A 23,521-nucleotide genomic window follows, 5' to 3' on the forward strand; every position below is an offset into this window, starting at 1 on the left:
TCTCTCTCTCTCTCTCTCTCTCTCTCTCTCTCTCTCTCTCTCTCTCTTACCTTGTTTAAGACATTGTTTTTCAAATATAGGGTTTAATGTAAATAGTCTGGATTTCTGTTTTCCTCAAATTTTCAATTCAGATGAGAAAGCAATGAAATTCATTCAGCTTGAACGATTATATCATGAGCAATTGCTTGCAAATCTTTCTGCCATTCAGGAACAGTGGGGTGAGTATAGACTAATACAGAATGTGAAACTATCTCTAATCTAACAAATTTGTTATTTGCCGGGTGCAATGGTACATACCTGTAATTCCAGCAACTCAGGAGGCTGAAGCAGGAAAATTGCAAGTTCAAGGCCAGCCTCAGGAATTTAATAAGGCCCTAAGTAATTTTAGCAAGATCCTGTCTCAAAAAAATAAAAAGGGATGGGGATGTAGCTCAATGGTAAAGTTCCCCTGAGTTCAATCCCCAGGGGAAAAACAAGAAAAGAAAGTTAACACATTCAACCTGGTTTTATAAGTCAGAAATTTCCAATCATATTAATATTGCAAAATATGGAACTGGGGATATAGCTCAATAGAATGTTTGCCCATCATGCACCAGGCCCTGAGTTTAATCCTCAGCATCATGAGGGCGGGGGGAGGGGGGGACAAAAAGGAAAGATTTTACAAAAAATGTAGCATTTTTATCATGTCTATTTCACTGTGAGAAAATTGTTTTCTTTGTATTTTGCTCTTTGTACTAAGTGCCAAGAAAAGAACACTTGCAGCTATTTGTATGTCTTCTGAACATATTGCATGCCCTATTGGCTAATTCAGTCTCTGGGATGGTATTTACTTATACTTCAAAATAATAACTTAGCTATTTCTGTTAACTTTTTGGTGTTTGAGAAGATAATTTTGCATATTAATTTTTATCAGTGGTTCAGTTAACATTTTTTTCCTCCAAAATATTTTTTTAAGAGCCAGTGACTTACAAATATTTTAAATTTAGAAACAAAATGGAAAACTGTACAACCACATACAGTTACACCACTAAGGAATTCAGAAAAAGGATTTAATGGTGAAGATTTTGAACGGCTTGCTAAATTTTGCACAACACATCAAGAGTAAGTATGTCAGAATTTAGTTGAATGAGTTACAGTAGAATGTCGAAGAAGCATTGTATGAAGTATTGAAATACAAGGGCCTTTGTTGTGTTGATATTTTCAACTACAGAAATTAAGATGGGTATAATAAAATTTTAGGTTTCTTTCTCAGCTTTTACCGTTTTTTACATTGACCTTGGTGAACAGTCATTTTACATAGGCTCAAAAGATTCTTATAATTAGTTATTTTAAAATATAACATCTAATTTTGACATCTTTTTGTGTAAGAGATTAGGCAATCCAAATGAACTTAATTCTACATTAGGACTTCTTTATTAATTTTACCCCCCCACTCCCACCCCCGCTTTTTAAATTCATTACTTGAAGACTCAGGTTCTGAACATGAGGGGGCATGATAGTGTTCATTGCAGCCTTCTGAGGCTCAGGACTTGAGTCCTCAATATGAAAGTGATAGGCTTTCTGTTCTGTTAATAACTTTTTCTCCTTTATCTCTCAGACTCACAAAGAGTAAACAAAAGCTCTATTTATTAATAATGAAACATTCCTAAGTAATTGTTGCTTTTGTTCATGCAGAAGATAGATAACTTGCTGTGGGACCTTATTGTTTTGGAGATGGCCTTTGAAGAATGATTCTAGATTCATTCATCTCTCACAATAACCATTCTCTTATGTTTAAAACAGTATTTTCAAGGATTCTGAGTTATAACCTAGTTTCTTAGCAAATTAAAATAAGTTAACTTTCAACCTTGTAACATTTAATAATCATGGAATCTTTTAAAAAAATTTTTTTGAACTTCAAAATAATATATGCCAGACACAGTGGCACATACCTCTAATACCAGCAATTTGGGAAGCTGAAACAGAAGGATTGTGAGTTCAATACCAGCCTAGGCAACTTAGTGAGACCTTGTCTCAAAATAAAAAGGGATGGGGGTGTAGTTCAATAGTAGAGTGTCCCTTGGGTTCAATCCCCAGTAAGAAGAAAGAAGAAAAGAAAACCTCCAAATACTCTAAGTACTGCCCTTTCTATGGAACTAATAACTTCTTATCATGTTACAAAAGTTTTAAGTATTTAATAAACAAATATTTTGAGCATAATATGAGTGTTGTATCTTTAGATAATTGCCCCAAATTATTACTCATAATTTTAATATTAAAGAATATTCTCAAGTTATAGATTGTTAAGCATACAAGCTTGATAAGTTTTTTTCCACATACATGTATGTCTACATGAGTACCACTCCAGAGAAAGATCCAAGATTCAGAACATACCACCTCTCAGAAGGCTCCATCATGCGAGTACCAAGTCCATACTCACCTTCCCCCCATGGTCACCACTATCTGAGTTCTACTGTTTGCCTATTCTGTAATTTCATATCAATGATATTGCTCAGAATAAGGATTGCTGTATCCAGCATTGTGTCGCATTACGTGGTTGCATGTAATGGAAGTTTACTGTGCTTACTGGTGTGCAGATTCACTCTATGACTTTGCAATAGCTTGTTCATTGTGTTGTTCCTAGACCTGTGAGTTGCTCCTGGTTTTTGAACATTATGAATTATAAAGGGGCTATGCATTTTTGTTCATGCCTTTGCTAGATATACTCATATCCCATTATGTTGGGTATTACCTAAAATTTAATATTAAAAAGTTACTTTTCTGGTAATCTGTTTCCATGGGTAATTTTAACAAATCGTTTTTTGCCATAATCTATTTTAGATTATGACATAAACTGAGATTTTAAAAATGTGTGTGAAATTGTCTTTAAGTACCTTATTAGCAAAAGGTTAACACTCTGTTTTAGCATTTATAGCTTCATTGGGGGTTTTCAATAATAATTGGCTACCTAAGGAGTTTAACACATGATATAGCTGCACTTTGAACTATGTAACCCTGTGGTAATGTTTCAGCTATGGAAATGTTCTGTGCTAATATTAGAATCCAGAGAAGCTGTATTTTTTTATAGCCATTTCAGTGACATTTCTTTGGAAGCATGCTGCACTTTAAAAAATTTTTTTCTTTCTCTTTTCTACAGTCCTCTTTTATCCAAACACAGGGTAAGTTTGTTTCTTTTGAAAATATTTATGGGGAAAATATTGTCACATGTCTATTGTATGGACTGTTTTAGAAAATAAAGAAACATTTCTCAAGTTATTTCAGGTTTCTAATTTAATGCAACAGTTTCCAAAAATGTTTTTTTGTGTTTTATTTGGTTGATGTTTTAAAATTTTTAGATAGCAGCTATAGAAAAGTCCCTGGGAAGGCAATGCTTTACACAGTTAATAGTGTCTGAAGATCCAAAGGAAAGAGGAGCTACAGCCAAAGAGTCAGGTATGTTTTTAAATTAAGTTAGGGAGGAATGTAAAAGATACCCATTTCCTTTAATATTTTGTTCAGTGTTATATCTGAACATTTTTGTGTCTACACCTCTTGTAGAAAAAAATACCAAAGCAAAATTTTTATGATGTAATTCCATTTTTAGTTACCCAGTAGTAGATAATATAAAATATAAATTCTTGTAAAAACATAAAAGTATTTTCATGTTTTCAGCAGGCAGTTTTATGTGTCTAACAGAATATTAAAAGATTGTACAAAAGTGCTCTGAAATGGAATTGTTTTTGGTGTATTTAGATGTCCTTTTCTGTTTAAAAAACAAGCACCGAATGGACTTTACCAGAGATCTTTCTATAAATCTAGATAGTTAGTAGTTTTGTGTTTTGATAATTTATTTATAGCAATGTATCCTTGTCTCTCCTGTGTTTTATACACTGTTACACACACTAACATATAATTTGTGTGTGTATATATATATATATATATATATATATACATACACATATACTTCTAAAACATTTATGATATATTTTATATCAACCTATGCCTTTTGTCAAAAGATTTTTAGAAACTTTTTTCTAAATAAACTTTAGAAAATAAAAAATAAATAAGTTTTAGGGTGATTTTCCCCCTGGCATCTGATTTCACTACTAATGTATATCCCAAGGTTTATGTTCTTGGGCCTGAAAGTCCTCATATTGAAAAGGAGGTATAAGGTGGTTTGAGGGGTTTGTTTTGGGTGAGTGACCCTGAAGATATAAGATGCTACCATCAAGTAGCCATGTCTTCTTTTAAAGTACTTTTTAATTTTTTTTAAATCTCTATCCTCTTTTCCCTTAATGAGACAAGGGGGAGATAATGTCTTGAGTCACCCCTACTATACTCTGTTCTTTCTGTCTGTTTTCTACATTTTTGAATAAGAAACCATAGTAAAATAACCTTTATAACCGTCTTAAAAGGGCGGGGAGAATCCCCAAATAGCCACCTAGTTTGAAAGTGGACATGTCTCCATATCTTACACATTAGGAAGAGTGCTGTTACAGCTCTTTAGAATCTGAGACTCTGCACTGGTTGCTGCCCAGCACTAGCTTGGCCTTTGCATGGCTGCATGTGGATGGAGAAACTGATGTACCAAGTTTAAAGACAACAGCTAGGTGCTTTGCTTCTCAGCTAGAACCTGGGACTTCTGGTTTCTAATTGAGCACAGCATGGTTTTTTTTGTTTTGTTTTGTTTTTTGTTTTTTTCCCACAGCATGAGTAAACTGTAGGAATTAGGGATTATCAAAGGCTTCAATGATTCAGATATCCTATTAACAACCATTTTTGAAGGGGTGGGGACTAAGTCCTGGAGGAGGATGTCTTGCCCCAGCCTGATAAAACAATGTGTTTTTAAGAGAAATGTCAGCAATGGGATGACTCTTCAAATGTAGTGTGGAATTCTTGCCTTTTGCATCAGTATGTGTGTGTATGTGTGTGTGTGTGTGTGTGTGTGTATTGTGTGCGTATGTGATGTTTTGTATTTCTAAAGATGGAATAATTGTTTTCTCATTAGTTTGTAAATACATTGGACCTGTAGATAGTATTTGTTACCATTTAAGTGATATTTCAGTTCACTAGATACAGTACTTAAAATAGTTGTATTTTGTCCAGTCATGGTAGTTGGTAAACTCACTTCCCACTCAGCATGACTTCTTAGACTGACTCAGTAACTTTTCAGTCACTTATGGTTTTGTCCTTTTTTGGTTTTGGGGAGTGTTTGGGGGGTTTTTTGGAGGGTGGTTGGTTTTAGTTTTGTCTTTTGGTATGTGGATTGATTTGGGTGATATACAAGATACATTCCCAGTCTTTTTTATATTTTACTCTGAGATAAAGTCTTACTGAGTTGCTGAGCATCTTGATAAACTGCTAAGGCTGGCCTCAGACTTGTTCCTCCTGCTTCAGCCTTCCAGATTCCTAGAATTACTGTCATGCACTAGCATGCCCAGCTTACTTTAGTTCTTTTTTATTATTTTTAATGTATTTTTTGTTTGGGTACTGGGAATTAGACTGGTGTGAGCCACATCTCCAGTCCTTTTTATTTTTTTTATTTTGAGATAAGTTCTTGCTAAATTGCTGAGGGTCTCATTAAATTGCTGAAGCTAACCTTGAACTTGCAATCCTCCTGCCTCAGCCTCCGGATTTTCTGGGATTAGAGGTGTGCCACCACACACTAATCGTTAAATAGTCTTATTTTGATTCCTGAGGACTTAGTTCTATTCAACTCCAAACTTCATTAGAACACCTAAATCTCATTTTATTCAAAGCTCTTCTCTGCTATCCAACTGCCGGGACTAGGAGCAGAGGGTACTGCAGCTGGAGCTACCTAGATTAGTGCTTAGGGCTGAATCAGGTTGTTCTGTTATAGGGAAGCATGGTGAATCCAGAAGGACCAGCTGATCTGCTGTTTTGTCCCAAAAATAACTGACCTCAGCTGGGGGTAGCACACCCTATTTCTCTGATGTGGAGGTCTGTCTGCCTTGTGTTTTTTTAAATGTATTTTTTTAGTTGTAGGTGGACACAATACCTTTATTTTATTTTTATGTGGTGCTGAGGATCGAACCCGGGCCTCCCATGTGCTAGATGAGCGTTCTTCCGCTGAGCCACACCCCAGCCCCTGAAATCTTAATATAGCATTTAAGAATTCCCTTTTCTTTGGTATGGTAGTGGCCTCAGTTGTTAATTGGTTATACAGTACCCATTAAACGAAAAAGCAAACAGAATAAAATTCTTATTTTATCTATCTTGTAAGAAAAATATTTTTTTAAATATTTTTAAGATACTGACGAGCCTTTATTTTTTTCATTTATTTATATGCAGTGCTGAGAATTAAATCCAGTGCCTCACACATGCTAGGCAAGCACTCTACCACTGAGCCACAACCCAGCTCTGAAAGAAAAACATTTTTTTTTACATTTTTATTGGTACATTGTAGTTGTGCATAATAGTGGGATTTATTGTTTCATGTTTGTGCATGCGTATAGCATAACAATATAATTTGGCCAGTATCACTCCCTAACACTTCCCACCTCCATCTCAACCACCCGCTCCTTGGTCCCTTTCCCCTACTGATCTTCCTTTGATTTTCATGAGATCCAACCCCCACAACCACCTTTTTTTTTTTTCCTTTTCCTCTCTAGCTTCAGCATATGTGAGAAAATATGTGACCCTTGACCTTCTGTTTGACTTATTTCACTTAACATAATGAGTTACATTCATTTTCCTGAAAATGATACAATTTCATTGTATATATATCATACCATGTGTATATACAAGCTATATTCCCAGTCTTTTTTATATTTTACTCTGAGATAGGGTCTTACTGACTTGCTAAGCATCTTGATAAACTGCTAAGGCTGGCCTCAAACTTGTTCCTCCTGCTTCAGCCTTCCAGATCCCTAGAATTATTGTCATGCACTAGCATGCCCAGCTTACTTTAGTTCTTTTTTACTATTTTTAATGTATTTTTTGTTTGGGTACTGGGAATTAGACTGGTGTGAGCCACATCTCCAGTCATATTATGAAGGAAAATTTTTTTAATATTTATTTTTTAGTTGCAGTTGGACACAATACCTTTATTTTTCTTAAATATTTATTTTTTAGTTGTAGTTGGACACAATACCTTTATTTTTATTTATTTATTTTTATGTGGTGCTGAGGATCAAACCCAGGGCCTCACACGTGCTAGGCAAGTGCTCCACCACTGTGCTACAACCCCAGCCCCATAACGTATTCTTTTATTGCTACCCTTTGCTGCCCTGCTTTAAGAAGTTGCAATTTCAAAATACCATTTATTAAGGGTATTAAGTTAATAAGGTTTTTACTTTTTCAATTATATTGATAACTAAATATTCACCTTAACATGATTTTGAATAATGTCTGTTAATTTTAATATGTAAAGGGTTATTTACTGAATGTTTTGGGTATGTCTTCTCTAAGAACACTATAATGCAACAGATAGAATTTGTATTTGAGAGGTTAGAATATTGTGTTCCATGTTATTCATACATCCTTTCTCTTCCTTTCCATACAAAGCATTGTTTGGAATTTTAAAACAGCTTATTTGTTTTCTTCTTTAGAGAGTGATACTTGTCTTGGCATGGAACCAAGTAAAAAAAGCCAACATACGGAAGAGCCTCAGGAAAGCAGGCCCAGCTGTAATCAGATGGATGGACAGGCAAATTCCCCAAGCCTTCCAGTAACTGCAGGAAAGGACCACACGGAGCCGCTCTGCAGCACTGAAGCCACGCTGGAGCTCCACACCCAGCCCTCCGAGACAGCCTGGAGCAGGTCAGAGCCAGACTCTTCCGAGAATGCCTGTGAGAACGACAGACGCTTGCAGGCTGCTGCCACAGAGGACCGACCAGATGTGGCTAAAACAGGGGGCATTGCTGAAGACCCTCAGGTGTTACCTTCTGGTGAGTCAGTGAGAGAACCATTGATCTTACCAGGCTGTGACCATATATCATGTCCTGTGTTGAATTCCAAGGGAAAATATTCACAGTCACGAAGGAAAGAACTCCAGTTGCCCCTTCAGGATGTTTCTGAGGCAGTGCCAGAGGACCAGCCTGAGAACAATGAATTAAATGAGCTGCAGCAACCTGATCTCACAGACAGTGATGGAAAATTGCCACAGGGCCAGACTGACTCTGAGGGCTCAGAGAATGTACTTTGTGAAAATAATAAAATATCTGACTTAAGTACATTGCTTCCAGAAGTGTATATGGCCCCTGAGGAAAAGGGAGATAAGGAAGACCAAGTCAATAAGGAAACAGAAGACTATTTGAACAGCCTTTTGGAAGGATGCTTAAAAGATACTGAAAATCCTCTTTCCTATGAAGACAGCCAAGACGAGGACTCTGATCTCCTTCAGGATCTTTCTCCTGAGGAAGCATCCTACAGTCTACAGGAGAATCTGCCTTCTGATGATAGCTGTCTTTCTCTTGATGATCTTGCCAGAAGGATAGAGATTGCAGAGGTAAATTAGAGATAAAGTAAAATGAAATTTTAAAAGCTGATACATGTACAAAATATTGCTTTTTTTTTTTTTAAGTTTTCAAACATGGTTTGAAACATGAGGGAAAATTTTTAGTTAATGAGCTTTTTATCGTTACTATCTTTTTTTTAGTTGTTGATGGACCTTTATTTATTTATTTAAATGTGGTGCTGAAAATTGAACCCAGTGCCTCACCATGCTAGGCAAGCGCTCTACCATTGAGCCACAACCCCAGCCCTTGTTACTATCTTTATTTTTTGTATGTATTGAATAAAATAACTTGTAATCATTATGTTTATATTTTAAGAAGTTATATTGCATGTCTCCAGATACAATGAGTATTATTATGAACATGATTTTTTAAATAGTCTTATTGTTTTTATTTAGCATACCCAGGAATTATGATGAAGACAAATAGTCACATTCTTTAAGGAAATCTTATGTTTCTTCTTATATGTCTATAAGGTTACATATAGTATGTACTCTTACATATAGTTTCTTCCTCTTGTTAATATATTTTTAGAATTCTCTAAAACAGTATAACAGGATGAAGGAAGCATTTTAAAATATAATGAGACTGGCAGGTAGTAGATAAATTTTTAAGCTATTAAGTTGCAGGGAGGGGGAAAAAAAAGGTCAAGGAAAGGTGACCATTCTCTTTTGTTTGATAGTACAATAAAGAAGTTCAGAAAAAGGAAAGATAAAAGCCATACCAAAACTCTCACCCCCTCACCAAGGCTGCTGTGATGGGAATAGTGGAATCATTTTGCCTTGGTTCCAAAACGGATTCTACCATTTCACCAGTCTCCTAAAGTTGCTTTTTTCCTCTCTAAACCTGCTTGCTTTTCTGAAAATTAGGATTCAAGCAGACTTTCTTTTTCTTAACCCTAATTTTTTCTCAAATTGGCTTTATGTTCCATTTATACCCGTTATATTTTAATTTAGCATTATCATTGAAAAAATGACCTCAGAGAAAATTTTAAAAGTAGCAAAGCAAAAGTATATAAAAAATATAGAGTTCTGTGAAAAGCTTTCTGAGGTAATTTAACTATTATATTACTAGCTTCCTTTGTTGCCATTTTAGTCAATTCTCCAGAGTATGGTTTTTCTTCTTAGTTGTTTTTTTTTTTTTTCCCTTTGACAAAATTAGGTAGATTTTAGTAAAGCACTTGTTCTACTGTTCATTTTTCTGTTTATTTTAACCAGATCACTGGATTGTAATTTATAACTAGTTGTCCACAAACTATGAGTTTTGCTTCTTGATTTTCTCTTAACAAAATTATTTAATATTGCTTAATGTATGCAGAGTTTCTGTTTGGGGTGATGATAATTTTTAGAAATAGTGGTAATGGCTATACAACATTTCAAATTGTATATTTAAAAAGGTTAAAATGGCAATTTTATGTTATTTATTTTTTTATTCATTCGTCAATCATTCATTTCACCACAATTTTAAAAGTCATTTTTAAATAACAGCTCAATAGTGTTTATGATAAAGTGTTTGATACAATATTTATTGTCTTACTTTTTAAAAAAAAATTTTTAGGGGCTGGGGTTGTGGCTCAGTGGTAGAGCGCTTGCTTAACATGTGTGAGGCCTGGGTTCGATCCTCAGCACCACATATAAATAAACAAAGTTAAAAATCCATTGGCAACTAAAAAATATTTTTTAAAAAAATTTTTTTAGTTGTTGATAGACCTTTATTTTATTTATTTACATGTGGTGCTGAGAATTGAACCCATTGCCTCACACATGCTAGGCAAGCACTCTACCACTGAGCCACAACCCCAGTCCCTGTCTTGCTTATTTTTTTTTTTAATATTTTTTTGTAGTTGTAGATAGACAGAATGACTTTATTTTAAGTGGTGCTGAGGACTGAACCCAGTGCCTCAAGTAGCCACTGAGCTACAGCCCCAGCCCTGTCTTGCTTATTTTAACTAGATCTTTGGTACAGGGAATTAGCAAATTATTGAGTTACTATTGTGTATTAAATGGCATATTCCTTCCTCAAACTCATAAAACAGTGTCTCTTTTCCTCCTAAAATAGCAGCTAGCAGTGGAAGTTATATGTACTTAAGGCTCAAGGTTGTCTTTTCTGGGAAATTAATACCAAATGACCCCTTTTCCTAAAATTCTTTTTTTTTTTAAAAAAGGGGTACCTTCCTCTATGGACTGAGTCCTCATATAGAGGGGTGCCCTTTCTTTTTTTTCTTTTTCTAAAGAGAGAGAGAGGGAGGGAGGGAGAGAGAGAGAGAGAGAAGAGAAGAGAAGAGAAGAGAAGAGAGAGAGAACTTCAATATTTATTTTTCAGTTTTCAGCAGACACAACATCTTTGTTTGTATGTGGTGTGAGGATCCAACCCGGGCTGCACGCATGCCAGGCGAGCGCGCTACCGATTGAGCCACATCCCCAGCCCCCTAAAATTCTAATGCAATATTAAGTTAGGATATTTTAGGGACCCCAAAAGATACATATGATTAGCAACACTAGTTTACTTTCCTATGATAATGCTAAATAGATGGTTAAATATTCGCTTTCTGTCTACTTAATTAATCCCTTCTCTATTTTGAGAGGTATGCTTTAGTAAAATGTAACTGCCAGCAGAGGAGGTCTTGAAGTTTCAGAGCTAAAAATCACTAATGCTTACTGTTATCTTAATCCTTAAGGATGAGGGTTTGGGGCTGGGGCTGTAACTCAGTGGCAGAGCATTTGCCTAGCATGTGTGAGGCACTGGGTTCGATCTTTAGTACTGCATTAAAAATAAATAAATAAAGGCATGCAGTTCATCTACAAATATAATAAATAAATAGATAGATAAACAAACAAGTAAATAGAGTGAGGGTTTGGATGAAAATATCTAGGTCATTGGGGTTTTTTGCTTATCAGTGCAAACTTACAAATTTTTTTATTTTATTGTTTGATGCTGAGGATCAAACCCAAGTTCTCTACCACTGAATTATGCCCTAATTCCTAATTTTTAAAATTAAATACTATTTTTAAAAATTTAAGTACAAACATAACTTTTAATTCAAACACTTTGTTTTGCTTTCAGTAAAATATTATTAAGAGGGCTGGGGTTGTGGCTCAGTGGTAGAGCACTTTCCTAGCATGTGTGAGGCACTGGGTTCGATTCTCAGCACCACATAAAAATAAAATAATAAAATAAAGATATGGTGCCCACCTATAACTAAAAAGTAAGCATTAAAAATTTATTAAGAGCTCTCTATCTAATGCTGAAGATGCAGTGAGGGATCAGATACAGTTCTTAGCCTTCTGGATTATCTTTAGGCTATCACACTTGGCTAGTTTTACTACAGTTGTTTCTGAAATATTGTGTATGCTTCCCTCCTTTTGTGAGCATAGTTTCTTAATAACTAAACACTGGAATAGTAATTTTCATGCCCTTGGGAGCCACTAAGGCACCTAAGCTTACTCATCTCCACATATTGCTATTTGTTTTTTTCAGTCCTCTGTTTCCCAATCTCCCTATCATTTCTCCCCCATCAGTGATTCTGCACCTCACTGGCTACAAACTTTTCCTACCTCTGTGTTTTGGGTAGACTACACTGGTATGTTCTTTCTTTGCTAGTTTTCTCCTTTTTTCTTGTCCCTTGTTTTTCTGCGTTGCTCAGCTTTGGCTAAACTTGGTTTTGATAATCACTGCCAGCCCAGTGGAAGCGCTTGTTTTGTTGTATTGTTTTAATCTATTAGATTCATCATGTAAAAATAAAATAAATTTCACAAAAGTTTGTGGAGAACTAAAAACATCTCTGCTATTTTATTTTTGTGGGTTTTTTTTTTTTTTTTTTATGTATGTGTGTGTGTTGCTAAGGATCTGACCCCATAGTTTCACACATGCTAGGGAAGTGCTCTACCACTGAGCTACTCTATTACTTTAATTTATTAATATAGTGAAATGCATAGATGAAACATTTCTAGGGTTGGTAAATATATCTCAAACTCAAATAATTTTGCTTAATGATAGCTTAATATCTGATGTATTGCTTATCTTTCTTGTGTAAAAAAGAAAAAACATGACACCTATCATCAGTAGTGTAGTCTCCACTGTTATAAAAAAGCACCATGGCCAGGGTTGTAGCTCAGTGGTAGAGCGCTTGCCTAGCATGCCTGAGGCACTGGGTTCAATCCCTGGCACCACATAAATATAAACAAATAAATATAAATAAAATAAATATAAATAAATAAATGAATATAAATTAAAAATAAATAGAAATAAAATAAAATAAAGGTATTACGTCCATCTACAACTGAAAAGATTAAAAAAAAAAAAACACCAAAAATGCCAATGTAGTGGCACATATCTGTAATCCCAGCAACTTGGGAGACTGAGACAGGAGGATCATAAGTTCAAAGCCAGCCACAGCAAGTTAGTAAGGCCCGAAGCAACTTTGCAAGACCCTGTCTCAAAAAAAAGTGGGGGGGGAGGGCTGGGACGTGGCTCAGTGGTTAAGCACCCCTGGGTTCAATCCCTGGTCCCCCCAACAAAAAAACATCAAAAGCATTTATCCTCATTTCATAGGTGTGTTTGTGTGTGTGTGTGTCTGTGTGTTGATAGTGATTAAACCCAAAGTCATTCTACCACTAAGCTACATGCCCAGCCTTTTTATTTTTTATTTTGAAATAGGGTCCTGCTACATTGCTGAGGCTGACCTCAAACTTGCAATCCTCCTGCTTCAGCCCCCTGAGTGGTTGTGATGTGATTATAAGCATGTGCTTCCACACCCAGCTTCATTTTATAGATTTTTAAGAAAAAAATTATCATTTATGCAGTATTAGATAGCAAATTAGAGAGTTATTCATAAGGTCAGGCATGGAGAAGAGTTTGCAACCAACATGGGGCAACATAGTGAGACCCTGTCTCAAAACAAAAAAAGGGAGAAACTTCTTTCATTCAGTAATATTGTGAGCAAATTTTACACGAGTCTTATAACATTACAAATGCAGTAATTAAAAATAGAGGTAAGGATATTGCACAGATGAAGCCTATAATCTAACAGTTGTCTGATTCTAAGTGTGTTGTCTTTCTGCATTTAGTATCTTGAGGTTTTGACAGAAGATGAAATTTTATTGTGATATTCATGATATACTGACATGATTTTTTAAAAGATATTTTTAGGTGTAGGTGGACACAATACCTTTATTTTATTTATTTATATTTGGTGCTGAGGATTGAACCCAGTGCCTCATGCATGTTAGGCAAACACTCTACCACTGAGCCACAACCCAGCCCCTGACAAGATTATTTTAATGTCAGAACCCAAGACCCCTTTGCCTAGAAACTGATAATGCAAATAAATCATTGATTTGAGTGGTTCTGGAACTTGGAAGGATCTTCGCTCTGAACTCTGCAGCTTTTCCATCCTTTAGCATGAGAATTACAGGGAGTGGCTAGCATCAAAATTTGAAACTATGTATCTCAGTAATAGAGTGCTCACCTATCATGTGTGAGGCCCTGGGTTTAATTCCCAGCACCAAAAAAATAAAAGAGGGAGGAAAAAATTTGATAGCAGAAATATGCTATGCAAATTCAAAGAAGCATGATGACCCAGCCCCATACTGCTAATAAAAGCCTACTCAGCTTTCCTGTCTTTTTGTAGATTGTTACATATGTGAGGGTAAGGGAGTTTTTTGTTTTTCTAAGTAAGTAACACGTAAATTGAATATTGAATTTTTAAAATAATTTTTAAATTTATTTTAATTAGGTATATATGACAGCAGAATGCATGTTGATTCATTGTACACAACTGCAGCACAACTTTTCATTTCTCTGGTTGTACACTATGTAGCGTCATACCATATATGCAGTTATACATGTACATAGGGTAATGATATTCATTTCATTTCACCATTTTTCCTGCCCCCATGTCCCCTTCCCCACTCCTCCCTCCCCTTTGCCCAAAGCTCTTCCATTTTTCCCATGCCCCGCCCCCATTATGGTTCAACATCCACTTATCAGAGAGAGCATTCGGCCTCTGGTTTTTTTGGGATTGGCTGACTTCGCTTTGCATGATATTTTCCAACTCCATCCATTTACCTGCATTTTCCATGATTTTATTCTCTTTTTATAACTATTATTATTATTATTATTATTATTTAGTTGAGATCTCTATTACTCAGGCTGGCCTCAAACTCCTAGGCTCAAGTGATCCTCCTGCCTCAGTTTCCATAGTAGCTGGGACTACAGGATCAGCCTGTCTTTAAAACATTGAAAATAAACCGGTGTGTTCAAGATACCTGTATGTAGTCCCAGCTACCCTTGTGGCTGAGGCAGAAGGATCACCTGAGTTCACAAGTTCAAGGCCAACCTGGGCAGCATAGAGAGACTCTATCTCAGAAAAAGAAACAAAAATAAAGAAATAACAAAAATGAAAAATAGTATATAATTCAGAGAATCCCTATGTGAACAGATATGATATGTCATATGGAAATAACTATTCATTTTTCTTCACTAACACATATGTATATAATCTACTTGTAGAGATGACATGTGTTTATGTTAAATGATTCAGATCCAAATGATTTTTCTTGAATGATCCTGTTATTTCTAAAAGCTGGTGGAGGAACCACATTGCTAATGCTTAGGACTTTAAGAAATCTGTTAATCTGGGAGAGGGCAGCTCATGTTCCTTACTCTCTGTCTAGATTAATAGCATTTAGTTAGATGTCTGAAGGGTCTATTTTTCTTAAGCGCAACAAAATCTAGAGGAGGAAGTAACTTGGCACTGTCTAGTGGGGGAGAGAAATGACAGCACAAAATTGTGGTTGGGTTTGTCTTCAGCAAAGCTATCCAATTAAAGTGGCTTCTGTGAACTCCTCATCCCTGATGCCTTTTACTTGAGGTAGCTGTCTCTTGCCTAGATCACTGAGATCAGGGAAACTACTTAAGATTAGCTGCTCTAGGATTCTCTCACCAAGTTAAGATAGCTAACAGTAAGCCATAGGGCTTTATGAAATTGTATAGGTAACTGTTTCATGGGTCTTAGAGAAAAGAAAAGAAAAGCGTTAAAACAGTGATCCTGGTGGTTCTGCCCAGAGTAGCTCTTTCAAAGGCAGCAGGGTAAGTCCAGCTTCCTTACAATAGCAGAAAAAGGGTTTATGGAGCATGGTTGACCCAGGGTTTATGTAGGTATCTAATGAGCCCCCAGGGGAAGACCCCCCAGAGATTGCCCATTCTTATTTTATGCCAGATGGTGTCATCTTTCCCTTTCAATTTTTATCTTACTCTTTAAGTGTTCTAATTAGTTAATGTATGTCTTAATTGTCAGGTTTCTTGAACCCAGCTCCTTTTCCATTTTAATTACTTTTTAAAATTTATATCTTCTTCCTGAATTTTTTCAATGGCTACTTAACATTTTGCCCCATCCTTCATTTTACCTCTCCAACTCAAATGGTTTTACGTTTTAACTGTATAAACCTGGGGTCCCAAACTAATACCCAAGGGCCCAGCTAGGTAATAGAGGTAAATGAAATGACTTAAATGTAGAATAACAGGGAGGGTTCCATGCCTTGTCTAGAAAGATTCACTTTTGAAGTTGAAGCACTCTATAATTAAATTAAATACATCCAAGGGTCTCAATCTGACACATAAGCCTGTTTAAACTCCTGTTCTAAGCCAGTTTTTACATTGTCAGTCCCTTCCCATGGCTCCCGGTAGTTTCAGGCTGTGCTTCTTGACTTGACATTCAGGACTCTTGGTAATCTGGTCCACTCTACCTGTCCAACTCCATCTGCTACTGAGCCTAGGTCTCAGCCTATGTTGCAGTCACTTGTCTCCTCTCTGCTCTCCACATACACTTTGCACATGGCTGCCCCTGCTTCTTCCAGGTTATGTCATTCTTCCCTGGAATGGTGAACCTCCTTCCCACATCTGATTCTTTCCAGCCCTTAACGTCTATTCATGCCTTTTTAGTGTGCAAAGTGCCAAGCATAGTACCTGGCTCCTGGTGACTTCTCAGTAAGTGCTAGCTGCTGCCATGTTCCTTGGTCACTGAAGTTCATAATGTTTGACCTTTGGAACTATTTATCTGGACTTCTTTTTTTTTTAATGTTTATTTTTTAGTTTTAGGTGGACACAATATCCTTATTTTATTTTTATTTGGTGCTGAGGATCGAACCCAGCACCTCACGCATGCCAGGCGAGCGCGCTACCACTGGAGCCACATCCCAAGCCCCTTATCTGAATTTCTACTGAGGGAAGGGGCATACTTCCCCTAAAGTTTTGTCCCCAATGTAATCTTCCCTTGTTATTATAGGAAGACACTTATTGTCTTCTGCACCAAATTGCAGACTCCTTAAGGGTAAGGATGCTGCTGGATACATCTTATATCGCTATAAAACCAACATAGACCATTGTTAATAACAACCACTGTATCCAATAAGGCTTTTTTTTCCCCCCAAGTTCACTTACAACAATAAATAACCTTTGAAAATAGATTGTTTTGATAATTTTCAAGGAAAACCTACATTTTTCAAAGAAGTATGTTAGATACTGTCCTTATGTAAATTCTTCATCTGAGTATTCATTTACTCTTTGGCATGTTTATTGAGCACCTACTATGTAATAAAAACTGGAGAGAGAGTAGTGAATACAGATCAAGTCCCTACTCTCATGAAACTTATTTTCTAGAGGGAGAGACACATGATAAACAAGTTCACATAAAAATAATGTAGTTTCAAATATTGGCAAGGACTGTCAAGTAATTTCACAAGGTGAGGGGATATAAAGTAACTTAACTGATAGTTTTTGTTTTGTTTTTTAATTTTTAATATTTTTTTAGTTGTAGATTGACACAATAACTTTATTTTATTTGTTTATGTGGTTCTGAGTATCCAACCCAGTGCCTCTCACATGTGAGGCAAGCACTATACCACTGAGCTACAATCCCAGACCCATTAACTGGTAGTTTTTTAAACAGCTTTATGGAAGTTAAAAAGTGGGTGGTAGCTGACATTCTTACCATTTATTTTCCTATCTTAATATTTATTAAATTTTCCCTTTAAGCAAGCAAAACAAATTATAAAAATATGAAGTAATGCCTAATCTAGAAATTTACTTTATGAAACTCCTTATTTTAAACAAAAAACTCTTTCCTTCTTACCATAATCTTTCCAAATCCCACACTGATTCACTTCATCATAATTTGTCTTTTTCCTATTTTGCACTTTCTCCTTATTGCAGTGCTCTAAAATTTAAGGTTGTGGGTTTGACCACCTGCTCTTTCTGAAGATGGTTTTTCCTTCATGTAGCTGGCACCCCTGGGTCCAGCTGTCACTACTTCTTTTAATTTGCTATAGTAATGGCCATGACATTAATCTCTTTCCACGAAAGGTTTTCTATCTAATCACCCATTTCCCCATGTCTCTAGATTGGCAAGTTTAGCCATATGTTTAAATATCTCCTTTTTTTAAAAAAAGGGGTGTGTGTGTGTGTGTGTGTGTATGTTTAAGAGAGAGAGAGAGATACCAGGGGTAGAACCCACGGCCTCATGTTTGCAAGGCAAACACTCTACCACTGAGCTACAATCCCTATCCCCTAGTTTAAGTATCTGAAATGGGGAAATATATAAGATTAGAATTTCTGGCAAAGATATGAACTCATTAGTTTTTTTTGAAAGTTCTGCTCATCCCACTTTAATTGTATCAAAAGATATGACACGCAGCCGGGGCTATAGCTCAGCGGTAGAGCGCTTGTGTCATACATGCGAGGCACTGAGTTCGATCCTCAGCACCACATAAAAATAAAAGATTAAAAAAAAAAGATGAAGAGGGGCTGGGATTGTGGCTCAGCGGTAGAGCTCTTGCCTAGCAGGGGCAGGGCCCGGGTTCGATCCTCAGCACCACATAAAAATAAAGGCGTTGTGTTGTGTCCATCTACACCTAAAAATTAAATACTTTTTTTAAAAAAGAAGAAAACGAGTAAATCTTTTTTTAAGAAAAAGATATGGCACAAAGCAAAATTTTCGTAGTCTTAGAAAATGAGATCTTTTCACATTGGGGAAATGGCAAGTGATTTAATCCTGAATTTATATTCAAACTCTGCTGGTTACTGGGCAATGCAAGCTTAAGCAAGTTACTTAAGCTCTTTTAAGTTTGGTGTCTTCATCTGTATAATGGGTCTGATAATGCCTATAAATGAGAGTTGTGAAGATTGAACGTGGTATGTTATCTAAAGACACAGGATACACTATAGTTCTCACTGTGGTACCTAAAACTAAATGAGCAAGCAGAGACAATCACAGGTGTTTGTTTGTTTGTGGTGCTGCTGGGGATAGAACCAGGCCTTTTTCCTTGCTAGGCAAGCTCTCTACCAGGGACCTACACTCCAAGCTCATCACTTGTTTTTTTAGGGAAGAAAGCTAGATGTAAATTTGAAAGTGCTTGTGCAGAAAAATCATTGGCATTTAAGATATTTATAATATACTAATACCATTTATGAATGTTGTCAGTTTAGTTGGAAGCATATGTTTTTGCTCAAAATTTACCAGCCTGGAGGTTCTGGATTAAGTTAAGCTTATATCATTAAAATAATACTTGATATCTGTTTTCTCCTTTAATCTCATGAGCAATGTGTTTACTCTAACAGCAGTCCATTCTGAATGTTTTCCTTATCCTATTAGGAATTACTATTCCAGTAGAGTTGCAAAATAATTTTGTTTTTATAACCAGTTCATTCTGAAAATGCTGCTTAAGGTGGTCATTGATTATTGAGGGCAAGTTTATTTGCAAATATGGAGGACTCAGCCAAATGGATTTTTTAAAGCTCTGCATTTATTCATAAAGTTCCACCAGTAACAATTACATTAATTATGGCACAGACATCCTTTTTGTTCTCAATAGAAGGGTTTAGCATATTTTGTTTGGGTAGGAAACAGTTTGCTAATTGAAATGAGAAATTAAATTTAGTTTTAAAGCTGTTTTTGAGCTTTTTAAGATTCTTCATCTGTCTCAGCATGCATAAAGTGGTAGGTTAAATCCCCAGCCCTACAAAAATCAATCTATTTTATCTTTTAATATTGACATTATGGTAACAACAGCAAAAGAAAACAAAATATTTTTTAAATTTTATTTTGAGACAAGTTTTCATTAAGTTGCCCAGGCTGTCCTCAAATTTGCAATGCTCCTGCCTCAGCCTCCTGAATAGGTGGGATTATAGGCATGTACCACCAAGCCTGGTTTAAAATTTTTTTTTCAGGAATAATTTGGAGGAGACACATTGCAGTGCGTCCTAAATCAATATTTTATTTTCTTTAGAAAACCTTGGCATACTTTAGTGACACTGTAAGCCAAGACCATGACCTTGTTTGGGCTTACTTGCCCTTTGACCATGGAAATAAGGCAGCCCACCAAAGTAGTTTCTTGCTCTGTCCCAATGGAACAAATAGGAGTTGTGTGTGATGGTAGGTCTAAGACCTCTGTCCTAGGCTCTTGCAAAAATGAAAAAGGACAAATCCTGTCATACCTCCTGATTTTTCTAAGAGTTTCCAGGTTGGTGGACATCTTTTTGCCTCAAGTTGGTCCCATCCTTCTTTGTTCTTCATCTATAAGACCAGAAAACAGTTAGGGGGGAAAAAAACACCCTAGAGAATATCCCTGAAAAGAGCACCCTTCTTCACTTAGGACAGCTGGGACAGGCCCTCCTGAAACAAAAGATTTTTATAGGATTTTTTAAAAAAGAAAATATGTGGTTAGATTTTTAACAAAGAATCAACGGATGACAGGAAGGACAAGTCAAAACAAAATGTTGATTCATCCCACACAACTCATAACTGTAATTTCTCATACTCTGCCTCTTTCCTCTTTAAAAAAAGTTGCCCAAGTTCATTGCTGCCCATATAGTGAATAAGGTGGGATAGCCTGATCAGGCTTCCAGAGCAAAACACCCCACAAATTGAGCAGAGCTAAGGTAGGGACTGAGCAGCTGCTGCATCAGGCCAGCTCTGGGTCCAGGTGGCACATTCTGTGCTTTTCCAGAGGACTTTAGGAGCTTTTCTTAGTCTGTCAATATCCATTTATTCATACTTACAATATTGTTTTACTTATGGTTTGTGCTTATTTCTTGCTTTTATGGATTCAAAATTCATATCAGAAAGATACAATTAACAGTAATACCACACCTTAGAACTATTTTTAATCTGAAAAAACAAATTTTTTTTCAAAGTTAAAAGAGCACCTTAAAAGCTCCCAGAATGGAGGGAATCCGGTCAAGCCCTTGCTTAGCATGGATGAAGCCCTGGATTCAGTCCCGAGCACTACTCAAAACAAAAAACTGTTCTGTTGCCTGGTTCAGTAGTAGGTGATTGTAGTTCTAGCCACACAAGAAATTGAGGCAGGAGGATCACTTGAGCCCAAAAATTGAAGATTAGCTCAGGTAACATAGCCAAGACCCCTATTTCAAAAGCACAACAAACAAATTCCATCAATATATACAACTATAATGCATCAATTTAAAAATGTGAAGGGAAAAAAAAGCACAACAAAACAAAAACTCCCACAGTAGGTAAATTCACTTTTGGTAAATGTACATATTTATTTTATGGGAAAGTAGGTATTAAATGACTCTGTGAGTCCCCTCTACCTTTTTTTTTTTTTTTTTTTCCCCCATACTGGGGATTCAACCCAGGGGCTCTTTACCACTGAATTACATGCCCAGTCTTTTTTTTTTTTTTTTTTTGAGACAGGGCCTTGCTAAGTTGCCAAGGCTGGCCTTAAATGTGGGATTCTCTTGCCTTTGTTTCCCAAGTTGCTGGCATTATGGATATGTACCACCATGCCCAACTTCAATGATACATCTTTAGTACCAAAGTATTAATTTAAATTAATTTCTATTTTCCATCCCTTGCTCTTTAGAAAGATTCCTCTTCAGAATTTCTTCCCTCTCAGTTTCAGCACGATGCTTATAAAATAATTTTTCTTTGTTTATGAAGCTCTTTTTTTTTCTAAAGAGAGAGAGAGAGAGAATTTTTTAATATTTATTTTTTTTTTTAGTTTTCGGTGGACACAACATCTTTGTTTGTATGTGGTGCTGAGGATCGAACCCGGGCCGCACGCATGCCAGGCGAGCCGCTTGAGCCACATCCCCAGCCCTGAAGGAGCTCTTTAATATTGTTTCTTTGTAAAGAAAGATTGGAGACTTTGTGCGTGTCAGGGGGAGGGAGATGGAACCCCAGGCCTTTCACATGCTAGAGCTAGCTACATCCTCAGCCCTATAAAGAAAGATTTTAAAGACTATTCCTAATGTCACTAAAGTATTTTAGGTTTCTCAGAACCAAGACAAATGAAATATATATCTCCTATAAAAAGAATAAATTGCTGAATATTGATTTTTTTTTACATTATGGTTTCCGTAGATCCATGTTCAGAAAAGCCTGTAAAAGACTATCTGGAGTTATTTACCCCTAAAAGCCCTGAGTTATAAAAAGACCTAATACAATCATTAACGTTTATGCATAGCACATTATCAGAGATTGCTGGCTAGAGCTGGAAATCATATTAAGTGTTTTATGGCATTGATCAGATAAATGACATGACAGGCAGTCCTCAGCTTACAGTGATCTGATACCAGCAAGTTGCTGACATCCACAGTGTTAGGCCCGCAATGGCCACCTATGTCATCACCTGTAGCTCAGAACAAGCAGGTAACTCACAAGTCAACTTCTGTGGATGAGTCTGCTGCCTAGGAGTCCATGTGAAGGCCTTCTGCCTCCCAGCCTGGCCTTTCCTACTGATCCTCTTCTCTCTCACTGCATCTTGGAGTTTTTAGTTCCTAAATGGCAAGGGTTTTTGTTTTTGTTTTTAAATAAGAAATAGAACATAAGCAGGAGAGAGGTAGCCCAAGTGAAAACTAGAAGGCAACATAGAAAAGGGTAGTGGTGGGGACCTGAAGATGTGTTGGGATACTTTTCCCATGAAGGGACAAATTGTAAATATTTTAGACTTAATGGTCTGATGTAACTACCTTTCTGCCATTATATCCCCAGAACAGCCATGGGCAATATGTAGATGAGGGGCTGGCTGGATTCCAGTTAAATTTATTTATAAAAATACACAATGATTCTCTGGCCTGCTGGCCATAGTTTGCCAACCTCTGTATATAAAATAATATATCCATGGTAGACTGGCTCTGAGGGAAGTTCTAGAGATGTCCCTAATATGTTTTGAATATAGAGCTTTATTTTAGTAAATGGATACTTTCTCAGAGGAATTGAAGATAAATCTCATTTGATGTTAAAAGCTTGGTGTTGGATACTTTCTAAGTCTCATGTGTTTATTTCTTAAAAATTACTGATGAATGAAAAGAGCTGTGATGGAGTTTAAGCATCCAGTATAAAGCAAAACCAGCATTAAGCAACCAGGGCTGTAAGTGATCATGTACAGATAACTTAAGGGGAAGTTAAACTACAAAGCAAGGTAGTTAATGGAGTTCTTGAGGTCTCCTGCTGGTTCCTGGAGTCAGTTCCAGGTCAGGAAGAGGAGTCAGGGGTTTGGACTTATGTGTTTGTCAGCTGCCTGCATGGAATTGAAAATTTTTTTTCTGTTATATGTTGATTATGATTTTTCCCATAAGAATTGGATATACCTGAATAAAAATTCAAATATCTGTTGAATTGAATTAGCCTTTTTACAACATGTAAAATATTGTTGACATATCCCACCTTAATATAACAAATCATTCTTTGATCTCTGGCAGGTTGTTCCTGCTGAAGGGTTGGTCTCTATATTAAAGAAAAGGAATGATACTGTAGGAGATCATCCTGCCCAAATGCAGCAGAAATCATCTAAGAGAAGAGTGAGATTCCAAGAAATAGATGATAACTTGGATCCAGGTAAACTGCTGAGCCCTTTTCTTTTTAATATTTTTAGTTGTAGATAGACATAATACTTTTATTTTGTTTACTTATATGTGGTGCTAAGGATCAAACCCAATGCCTCACATGTGCTAGGCAAGCACTCTACCACTGCTACACCCCTAGCCCTTGCTGAGCACTTTTCTAATGCTGTTAACAGTCAGTGTTTGCTAGAAGAATCAATTACTAT

At 36.3% G+C, this 23,521-nt stretch overlaps 1 protein-coding gene across 2 annotated transcripts in view; it reads left to right on the forward strand.

The window, feature by feature from the left end:
* Cnst (consortin, connexin sorting protein) overlaps nt 1–23,521 on the forward strand; it is a 104,068-nt gene that overhangs the window by 73,847 nt on the left and 6,700 nt on the right. For both annotated transcript variants that reach the window (XM_015483562.2, XM_048809267.1), the window contains exons 5-10: nt 132–218; nt 987–1,101; nt 3,137–3,158; nt 3,336–3,432; nt 7,551–8,449; nt 23,175–23,310. In XM_015483562.2, the coding sequence (XP_015339048.1) occupies nt 132–218; nt 987–1,101; nt 3,137–3,158; nt 3,336–3,432; nt 7,551–8,449; nt 23,175–23,310 (1,356 nt within the window). The remainder of the gene's footprint in view (nt 1–131; nt 219–986; nt 1,102–3,136; nt 3,159–3,335; nt 3,433–7,550; nt 8,450–23,174; nt 23,311–23,521) is intronic.

Source organism: Marmota marmota, unplaced genomic scaffold (genome assembly GCF_001458135.2).
Source record: "Marmota marmota marmota unplaced genomic scaffold, marMar, whole genome shotgun sequence".
Classification (NCBI taxonomy): domain Eukaryota; kingdom Metazoa; phylum Chordata; class Mammalia; order Rodentia; family Sciuridae; genus Marmota; species Marmota marmota.